The sequence below is a fragment of the Haliotis rubra genome, unplaced genomic scaffold (genome assembly GCF_003918875.1).
Source record: "Haliotis rubra isolate DU_JTF1 unplaced genomic scaffold, ASM391887v1 Scf1394, whole genome shotgun sequence".
NCBI classification, from domain to species: Eukaryota; Metazoa; Mollusca; class Gastropoda; order Lepetellida; family Haliotidae; genus Haliotis; species Haliotis rubra.
Window position 1 is genome coordinate 185,910 of NW_025765330.1, and position 11,691 is coordinate 197,600.

General features: G+C 39.5%; 1 protein-coding gene across 1 annotated transcript; it reads left to right on the forward strand.

The window, feature by feature from the left end:
• The first annotated feature begins 6,192 nt into the window (after positions 1-6,192).
• On the forward strand, positions 6,193-8,751 carry LOC124268605 (myosin, essential light chain, adductor muscle-like). The gene is made up of 2 exons (XM_046703601.1): positions 6,193-6,280; positions 7,924-8,751. Exons 1-2 carry the CDS (start codon positions 6,278-6,280, stop codon positions 8,440-8,442), a joined length of 522 nt encoding a protein of 173 aa, XP_046559557.1. The 5' UTR covers positions 6,193-6,277; the 3' UTR covers positions 8,443-8,751.
• The last annotated feature ends 2,940 nt before the right edge of the window (positions 8,752-11,691 follow it).

An 11,691-nucleotide genomic window follows, 5' to 3' on the forward strand; every position in this document is an offset into this window, starting at 1 on the left:
AAACAGCTCAACAAGCGACGCTGGGGCAGTTTGGTAAGTTTGATAGCAAAAGTCGCAAGCCTGTTGACAGGAAATGGTATGAAGGTATTACGCAAAAAGCAATGCTTATGCGCGTTAAGGATATGCGACCATTAAGTCTTGTTAAAGGGGAGGGTTTCAGGGCTTTCTGTGAACCATTGAACCCAAATTACCAGGTCCCATGTACTGCGACAATTCACAACTACCTCATAAAGTCGTATGAAGTTTGCAAGGAGAACAAAATATCAGTACCCAAAACAGTACCTGCCGTTGCCCTAACTACGGACGCGTGGACAAGTGTAGCCACTCACGGCTGTATCACTGTCCCTGCCCACTATACCTATGTTTGAACAATTTGTTTTCTACATAGATGTTCAGTCGTTCTTATCCAGCGTATTTCAGTGTTACATATTCAACAATCAACACATACATACGCATTCAAAATAACATTCACACTTGGAGACCTATATCCTTAATAGTGAAAATTTTAATCACAATGAATACCATTGACGTGATCTCCGTTCAGCAGAGTTTCGGAAGAAGAAATACAGCGTAGTGTTACCCAATAAATGGTTAGTCTTTAGTTTGAAACCAAACCGTTTTCACTATAAAAAGTCTAAAATCCTGTTTTACATATTCTGTAAGTTCCATAGTCGATCCATCTTTACAAGATACTAGTATCTAATGCAGCATCAATCAATGAATGCTTTATCTATGTATCTTCCAGCTTTGGAACGTGTTTTGCCGCATTTTAACCGTGATTAAGGTTAATTGATTATGTGACTTATCGTCCAGGTGAACGTTTAAAAGTTGCTAATATGTCATAACTGCAACGACATATTAATATTAGATAATCTTGAAAGCGCAGTCAAACTTAAAACCAAAAGAAAAGAGAAGTAGATTGATTGGTTTCTTTTCCCGGACACATCCAATCATATTACAGCATTTACAGGCGTAATAACGTATCACGGCCCAGCTCATGAATATTAATCACATAATTGATCGCGTAGAACTTGGTCACAGTGACACTTACGTTGCCTTCACATTCTGTTTGCAAATAAAAAGGTAATAGATACTTCCATTGACATTGAATATCAATTGCTTTATTCGGGAACGTTTGGATTCACATATACATGTTGCATTATTCGTAGATTGGAAGTTGGAACAGCTACGTGTATGCCTGAATGTTGGTTTCAGATAAGCATCCAAATTGTCGGGTACTCGGGTCCGAGTCGGGTCTGACACCTCGAGTACTCGAGTCCCAAATTTTGGACTCGTGAGAGCCCTAGTAGCCCGCAGTGTGGTTTGGTCATTATCATGCTGGAAAATCCAATTATCTACATACAGTACAGTGTACGGGCCGTTGGAAGGAGGTGACCATTCTAGGGCACGCACGCACACCCCTTCTCCATAATCCTGAATCAGCCCCTGCCATTGATCAAATTCGGGTTGTTTTGGGCGATGGTACATGTGTTTCACGGTATCGTTTGTCCAAATTGTCACACAGTTCGGAAAAAGCCAGACAGAACTTTCATCATATTATCCTTATCTTGATTTTCTTGAGCCCTACACCAGTTTGAATGTCTTTCTTTTTGCACATCTTTCATCAATGGTGAGGGAATTCCGCGCTTTTTCACCCAGTTAAGTCTTTGTAATTCTTGTCTAAGGGTTTCATTACATACCTGAGGACTTTCTCTATTCATCTTCTCATTTCTGATATTCTCAACGCTTTTCAATATCCCCAACTCACAAACTGACCAAGTCGCTGACAATCCGTAATGCTGAACTTCCTTGGCCTCTCTGCGTCAGTGTCCCTGTCATGTGCTCAATCCCACCTCCTGAATGTATACTGTAGACAGAGGAATGGCATGTCTACCAGCTAACTCTTTTGCATTCACACCCCTTTCAAAATCATTTAGAACCAGCTTTCTTTCCTCTTCTGCTGTCAAATCTGCCATGTCAACAAAGGAAGCCGTCTGCTACACCAAGGGAGTTAACTCTTGATGTAGTTAAGGATCATTCCTAAGCCTACAAGAGTTCCCTCCCATATTGAGTACCTTATTACATAATGTAATGCCTCTTTTAAAAATCTATTATCAGTATAAGGAATCAAAGATTTTCTCAATAATTTCTGGGAAAACTGTAGTGTGCGCTCTTGGGCAGTCAAACTAGTTCACGACGTTATTTTACGTGCCATTTTGACTTTTGAAAAAAAGACAATTTTTTATTTTTTATTTTCATTTTTTTGGGGGGTAATTGATATTTTATTCCTGAATCCCTGTAACAGATAGGGACAAATGAACCAGGGAATTCCTCTCCCTCTTGGAGAATAAAAAAACATGGTGAAGGATTTAACAAGATAAAACTGTCACACACACATGCATACCAAATTACACACAGTATAAACACACAATACAAAGGATCCACAAGAATCGTGATAAGCTGCTGGTTTCAATATACAGGTACATATCAAGCAAAGTTAAGATTCAGTTTTTTCACAACTTTCATTCACACTTGACCAAGAAATATGGTAAATATACCAACCATCATAATATAACATTATAAAGGATGGACATGGCTGGACTCATCGTGAAAAGAAAAGAAGATTCAGTACCCTGAAATCAGTTAACCTCGGGTCTAGAAACAATGAGTGGTAGGACATCCACTGCGAAAAGAAAATTGATACCCTGGTCATTTTAGCTGACAGGCTATTGTGTATTGTGTTCCTATTAAAAGTGCGGCCAGTTGTGATAATTCGTAGTAAAACGAGGTCGTGAAATACTTCCCATGCGATGTATAGTCTCTCTCTAAAGGTAATTGAGAAATATTTACACTTAAACCATTACCTCCGTGGTTCATCACTACACATGAGTGCATTAACACGTCTGGGGAAACGGTGGAAGGAATAAACATTAATCTGCTCTGGAGCGGGATATTGCAGGCATTACAGCCACTCAGGCGCAAGCAATAGTTCCATAGTATCGACTATAATTGGAGTTACGGTTTCATCTTTAGATTATTGAAAAAAGAAACAAATGAATATACTAAATCGACGTTGGGATGGTTACAACAGATAATATTTCAAACTGTAAAAGAATTCCTCCCCCTGATTTTCACATGTCACCTGGTGCAAGACATGTTACAGGCAAGATGAAGGACTACAATACACATAGAATCGCTGGAATAAGGAGATCGATACACACATATACACGTGTCACAGGCTAGATTAACGCCAGCAATAAATAGATAAGATAAGACAAGATATACAAGAATATGAGATACAGAATAACAGATAATATTTTAGACAGTAAAACAATTCCTCGCTACATGATGCAAAATTGGTTTGTTGTTTAACGCTGCACTCAGCAATATTCCAGCTATACGGCGGCGGTCTGTAAATTATCGAGTCTGGGACCAGACAATTCAGTGATCAACATCATGAGCATCGATCTACACAATTGAGATGCGACGAAATGTGTCAATCAAGTCAGCAAGCCTGACCACCCGACATCGTTAGTCGCCTCTTACGACAAACATGAGTTGCTGACGACACGGGTAAATCGAACATTTAAATAACTGCATTAAGAGTTAACTTGATGTTGTCCTCATCAGTCTACATTGTGTGAGACACATAAATGGGCTAGACGTACCGAATTGGTTGATTCCATGTCATTCTATTAGTTATAATGCATAGACCTATGCTTGTGATGTCAGTCCCTATATTGGCTGATGTCATTATTAACAAACCATAATCATACAGCTCATGAATTACTGCGGAATTTGTCACGATATGGCTGAAATATTGCCGATGTGACGATAAATATTAACTCACTCACTCACTGCGGAATTTGGAGAATATTGCTAAGACCTAGTCCCGGATCTTCACGTGTTATCTAGTACAAGATACGTCGCTGGCAAGATGAACTACTGCAATCCATATTAAATCGCTAGAATAAGGAGATCGATACACACATGTGTCTGAGGCTGGACTGACGACAGCAATAGATAGATAAGATAAGACAAGATATGTTTTATTTACATGTCACCAAGTGTAGATAGAATACAAGTCAGGATATGAGATACAGAATAAAATACACTTTTCAGCCAGTATTGGCTTATGAGACACGATAAAACCCTTAAAATAAATGTATGTGAGAATATATGGTACATTTGTTTAGTTTTCATACATTAAAACAAATTCCATACATAAAAACAAGCATAAAACATATTGCCCTCCCTAAGTATCCGCGGTAATATAAATTTAATTGGACAGTTGAAAGTGCAAAGAACATGCTGTAGTATGTGGTGGTGTGTGGTCCTGTCCGTAGAGCTCAGGGCCTAGATTTTCGAAGCTCTCTTAGCGCTAAGATAGTCGTAAGTTAATGTTAATGCATGGCACTTACGACTATCTTAGCGCTAAGAAGCTTCGAAAATCATAAGGGCCCTAGGCCCAGGCTAGCTATTCTCGAAACGTTCGTAACGCTACGAACTTCTTAAGCCCATTCTTAACACATTGGTTACGATCATTCTTTAACATTGCACGAAAGTTACCTTAGTGACTTACGATCACCTGATTACAGCGTCAAGTGAGCAGCTAGTCAGATGGATACTAGGCGCTATGTAAATGAATTATTATTATATTATTGTTATGTTAGTTATGCCGTTGTCTTCGTGTAAATGAAGATTTAACGCATGCGGCTTATGGGTGGCAGGAACAAAGGTTAATTGGTTAGTGGGTGAATATCGGGATTCCAATAGTTACGCCAAATAAACGTGCCGTGAGGTTTCCGTAACAGAAGAAAGATACACATTACATACTCTATTATCTAAAGGAGGTTTCGGACGAGAGTAGCGGCCTATTTCTACTTTGAGAAGGAGTCTTAGTTTGCAAATACACTACACATTACGTTTAGATCTACCAGTTTTACGCCGCATTTAGCAATGTTTCAGTAATATCACGGCGGGTGACACCAGAAATTGGTTCAATCAAGTGTTTAACTATATTGGTCTCATAAATGGTGAGAAAACTGAAAGCATATAGATTAGTTTTTCCGACGATATACTTGCTGCTACTCGTTGTGCGAAGCCCATTTCTGGTGTCCCCCGCCATGATGTTGCTGGAATATTGCTGAAAGCGGCGTAAAACTAAATTCACTCACTCGCAAAACTCTTTCTGAGGATGATTTCCACTGTTTTCAAATAATGTCATGTGTATTGTTGTGAAAAGAATTTTAAATTTTCGGTTCAAATTTCTGCGCAAAATGGATTGTTTAGATATCTTGCTGGTAACAAATCAAGACATGCTTACCAGCTGGATTTATAGCACACATTACTCATTACACATAATTATTATGACATCCTCATGTGTCTCATGTAGACGATGTGGATTTGTTAGACTCGGCATCGGTAACAGCACGTAAATGATCAGAGTCAAATTCCCCTTCAATATTATTACACAAAATAACATTTATTTACCCATTTTAAGCACAGTGTTCTTATCGGTTCTGTTTGCATCACCTTCAATAACCTCCCTTCGGAAATTACCCTGTCTTCACAATATCCAACTTTCCAAAAGACGGGAATTTTAATGTATATATTTGTCTAGCTAACGTTTGCTGCTCTCGTTTCCTATACGAAAGTTTATACTTATCAAATAATTACTCATATACACGCATATTAGAGGCTGCAATGCACTAAGTGGATATCTGTATATGAGTTCCGTGAGTGATATTACTTATGTCGTTATTTCTGTCTACCCATTTGAAGTTTGCCATTCTTCTTTAAATGTTCTTCTTAGGATACAGTGCAAACTAAATATGATTTTATTTTAAAAAACTAAAACTATTCATAAGAGATGTATTTAGATGAAGTCAAAGAGTGAGCTGTAATCTAATTCATGCATATGAATATTTCATTTTGTACTGATTATACATGCGTTACATCAGCAGTAGTTTACGTTACAGCCTACAACTCACCTACCCCTCCCCACCTCCCACCACCCTCACCCACTGACAACCCCCACCCCTCTTCCTACCACCCCAGGGTACCCAACCGAGCATCCCAATTCAGATGCATAATGATATAATGTGTGTAATAACTGTATCCTTAATTAATGAGGGGATGAGGTAAGAACAGCTGAGATGCGCGCTGCCACATGGGCACCCCACGTGCACGGCAGGGTCAAGGTAGGTATATATACACACGCCAGTAGAAGCAGACAGTATACCGACATTCTCCAGGCAGCACACACTCCAGCATCATGGTAAGTATAGATTATACTATAGTTCTTTAATGTTACAATTTGAATTAATGGTAATTATGATGATCAACAAGCGTGAAGTTGACAGTTCCTCCAGTCAAGTTTATATTAAAAGGTTCAAATACGTTGAAATATACATGTTAAATTGCAACCTAGACAATCGAGCGTATCGATAAACAAAGTGGTGACAATACTGTTAAGTATTATTTTTTCCATTTAATTTAATATTTCACCGTGTTTCAAACATCATTCGGGCTACCTTACTTAAGGATTACACGGTCAAGATGCTCAAAATGTGTTCACTGTATTTTATACATTATCGGAATACAGAACCTTCTGTCGATATCAGTCCTTAATGTACATATGCTGTGATCAGGCAAATATCGTTCGCAGAGCAGATTTAAGATACACAATTTTCTATGTGATCATAATACAACACTCGGGCAGTCAAGATTGTCTTTGTTCCATGTATGCTCTTCAACAGATCCGCGCAGAGCATGGGGATCGGATTTGGGTTGGAGTTGCTGATTATAATTTTATTGTTCCCATGTGTTAAACGTTTATCAACCAGCCAAGACGTTTGATAGTTCTCTCTGCTGATTGAATGGCTACACACGTTTCATGATTGCTTTGGTACTAAAATAAGTACGTTTTTGATGTATGGTTTAATATCCTGTCTGGAATGTGCAATTTTATCCTGTCTGGAATGTGCAATTTCTACACTTTGGTAAGCAGCACAGAAACCCAAGGCTGTCGATGTTGTGTTTCATTTTGCATGTTTTGAGATTCCTTTAACGTGTAAACTTAAGACTGACTGACTGAGTTTGGTTTTACGCCGCTTTTAGCAATATTCCAGCAACATCACGGCGGGGGGACACCAGAAATGGGCTTCACACATTGTACCCATGCGGGGATTCGAACCCGGGCTTTCGGTGTGACGAGCCAACGCTTTAACCACTAGGCTATCCCACCGCCTCGTGTAAACTTAAGAAGATAGAATGAGTACATTTTCATGAAGGAATGTACAATTTCTAGTGAATACAAAACATAGTTGACACTGGCTTGGGCTCTTTCTTCCATTAGTTTAGTAAGTCAGAATGAGTGAGTGATTTAGGGTAATACGTACAGTATTCAAGTTCAATCACGGCTTGTCAGCGTAAGATTGGAGGAAAGTCTGAAATGATGCAGGTTTCAGATTTTTACAACATTGATGAAAGGGACAAATGATGCTGACAATCCCGGAAACATAATCGGGATTAACCGGGCATTGGACAAAGTACATAGGTTTCTGACATGCCCAGGGGAAGCAACTCTGCACGGCGAATTGCGGCGCCTGAGTTGACTGGGTTGTCAGTGCACCTGCACTACGTTCGACACATACAGCTCACAGCTCACATTCATGTCTACCGCCCTCCACCCAAACTGTGGAATTTATGCAAAGTTGAAAACTACGGGTTTTCGTTGTTAGTTAATTAAGGCACTTGTGCGTATGAATATAGCCCTGAAACCATGATGGTTTCTTAGGATCAACCAGAACCCGGATGTTGGCATACATATGTAGTATTTCAATTGTTATACATTCGTTTTCCTTTTTTCCCAACTCAATAAATATAAAAGCTACAAAACAAATTGATATATGTTTTCAGGCATCCAAGACAGCTAAACCAACAAAGCCCACAAAGGCTGCAACTCCACAAATCAAATTGTCCAAGGACGAGATTGAAGAAGTCACAGAGGTGTTCGACCTTTTCGATTTCTGGGATGGTCGTGATGGCGCCGTCGACGCTGCCAAGACCGGCGACATGTTGTACTGTCTGGGCCTCAACCCTACCATGACCACCATCATGAAGAACGGAGGTGTGGAGAAGTTTGGAGAGAAGAACTACAAACTGGAGGACTTCCTGCCCATCTACCAGACCGTCATGCAGATCAAGGACACAGGCACCTACGCCGACTTCATGGAGGCTTTCAAGACATTCGACAGAGAGAGCCAGGGCTTCATCTCATCTGCTGAGTTGAGACACGTTCTGACATCCCTGGGAGACCGACTGACCGACACCCAGATGGACGACATCATCAAGTGCACCGACTTGAGAGAGGATCTGGAGGGCAACGTCAAGTACGAGGACTTCATCTCCAAGGTCATGGCCGGACCTCTCGCATAATCGCACTGTAAATCTGATGTAATTTATTGTGTGTGCAATTGACTTGATCATTGGTATTTTATGGAAAAAAACGACATTGATTTTATTAAAATACGGCGTAAAAGGTTTAAGTTTAAAAATAAGTTTCCAACACACCATTCATTATCATTATCTGAAATTAGACATCATTTTCTCGTTTCGCTCTTCATATGAAAGCCGGTAATAATTATACTCAACAGCTTTACATGTCATAATGTATATCGTTTTAATTGTAATAATATGGTGCATTGCGATCTCTGTCAGATTAAATGGTGAATACTAATTTAGTTTTATGAGTATCACAGACGCTGGGTATTAAATTGCTTCGAGAATAAATTTATTCGAACTTAAACTGTTGTCATTTATCATTTCCCATAGTTATTGTTTGATGCATATTTAGCTCAATCCACGTGCAACCAAAGACTGTCTTTCTGGCCTCTAAAAATGTGTTTACACCGAGGACGCAGGTGTTGGACTTTGCCACTCTGCTGCATCCGAAAGTCCGTGAATAATATGCTTCCCAAACTTAGAGACATGATGCGTGTTTCAATGAAATGGAGTGAGTGTGTTTAGATTTACGCCGCACTCAGCAATATTCCAGCTATATGGCGGAGGTCTGTAAATAATCCAGTCTGGACCAGACAATCCAGTGATCAACATCATGAGCATCGATCTGCGCAATTAGGAACTGATGACATGTGTCAGCCAAGTCAGTGAGCCTGACCACCCGATCCCGTTAGTCGCCTCTTACGACAAGCATGGGTTACTGAAGATCAATATTCTAACCTGGACCTTCACGGGTATTCAGTGAAATGGACTTTGGGGTGAATGAGTATAGTTTTACGCCGCTTTTAGCAACATTCCAGCAATACCACGGCGAGGTACACAAGACATGGGCTTCACGAATGTACCAGCGTAGGCATTCGAACCGGGGTTTTCGGCGTGACTAAGTCCTTAACCACAGCCTCTATATTCTGTTTTCAGTGAAATCGTACCGATGAATTTCGCTTTAAACAAAAAAGTAAAGCAAATAAAGTGAAATTAAGATTGCGAATCCTCTTAATTTTACCTTGCCAATTGAACATTTAAATCTCAGAATTTTATTCATCTCAGGATAAAAGTTGTTTAACAAACGATCATAGATTCAAATCGCTATTATTGGTTTGTATTACAAGGGGGGTAAGCGTAGTAGTTGGAACAGTGAAACTAATGCACGTGCGGTACGTGATGAGCGTTAACTTAGACCAACCATACTTGTTCTATGTGTTTCATCTGATGTGTATACCCCCTTGTAATACAAACCAATAATAGCGATTTGAAACCATCATCGTTTGTTAAACAACTCTTATCCTAAGATGAATAAAATTCTGAGATTTAAATGTTCAATTGGCAAGGTAAAATTATGAGGATTCGCAATCTTATTTTCACTTTATTCGAGTTACTTTTTTGTTTAAAGTGAAATTCATTGGTATGTTTTCACTGCAAACAGCCACTAATAGACTTCGGGGGACATACGATAAGGCTAACTACATTGGTACGGTTAACAGTCGCTTGGCCTATTCTGGTGCTGGGGCGGTGGGGTATCCTAGTGGTTACAGCGTTCGCTCATCACGCCGAAGACCTGGGTTCGATTCCCCACATGGGTACAATGTGTGAAGCCCATTTCTGGTGTCCCCGCCGTGATATTGGTAGAATAGTGCTAAAAGCGGCGTAAACCCAAACTCACTCACTCCCATTCTGTTGCTCCCAACTTTCGTATCGGTGGAACATTGGATACTGTAGCGTAAAACCACTCACTCATACATCTAAAGCGACTCTGCACACACCGCAAACAACTTGCAGTCTTTATCAAACGTAATTATGCAGACATACACTTGAACTGTGCACTGAGTGAGTGAGTCTAGTTTTACGCCGCTTTTAGCAATATTCCAGCAATATCACGACGGCAATATTCTAGTAATATCACAGTGTGGGATGCCAGAACTACATATATCTCAGACAGCTTTTGTGGTTTATTACGAACGATTCGCAGTTTAAAGTCTGATTTTCATATTTCATTCGTTAAGCAATGCCCATTCTCCTATCCATATTATTAAAGCATACCGCTCAGTTGGGCGTTGGCGCTTGTGAACTAAATATATTTTAGGGACGCATCTGCAGGTCGAAATAAATTATCTCCCTTGACCGGAAATGGGTTTGGGCAAAAATGGATGCCAAATTTTGAGGAAGTGATCGATTATCTCATACAAGGAAGGATATTGCCACTGAACAGCGCTCCAAAATGTCGCGAGCAATGATTCCAAGCCAGCAGAAGTTGGCTGAAAAGCTAACTATCCTCAACGATCGAGGAATAGGCATGCTCACACGAATATACAACATAAAAAAGGTAGGAATATGACATGATAATTCTCGGACAGAGAAGCAGCTTATTTGACAGATGGCTAATGATTGGATGTGCCAGCAATAATTCTTTATTTACTTCACCCGAAATATAAAGTAATATAATGTTCAAATTTTAAATTATGGGGAACTGAAGAGATTAATTAATTTGGATGAACGCATTCGGAATTGATGGACAAATTGGATACTTTTAATGTTGTTAAAAATGCTCACTTAATGAATATGAATTTGTGAAAAGTTATTGCACGATAAAACAAAAATCATGATAATCTTTACTAGGCACAGGTTTTTGAGCCGGACCTTTGCATTGTACATGTTGTAGTTAGAATGTTTTGCAGATTAGTGTCACACACAAACCTATACTTGACAACATTACATTAATTTACAACGAATTTATTAGCACTGAGGCAAAATAGCTTGCATTACTGTAAGTAAATGATTAATAAAGACATCCTTCAGATAATATTAAACTGCATTACTTTGATAATACTGACTGACTGACTGAGTTTGGTTTTACGCCGCTTTTAGCAATATTCCAGCTATATCACGGCTGGGGACACCAGAAATGGGCTTAACACATTGTGCCCATGTGGGGAATCGAACCCGGGTCTTCGGCGTGACGAGCCAACGCTTTAACCACTAGGCTACCCCACCGCCCCACTTTGATAATATATGATGATCATTGCTGCACAAGTAGAACAAGTGGTACGTTAACAAGAGTTGCGAGTCCACACACTGATCAACTCATGCTTTAGTTAGTACAGTTATTGTTATTATGATCCTTATCATACTTACTTTTCCTTCAACTTTTTGTGGTAATTAAGAAATTAT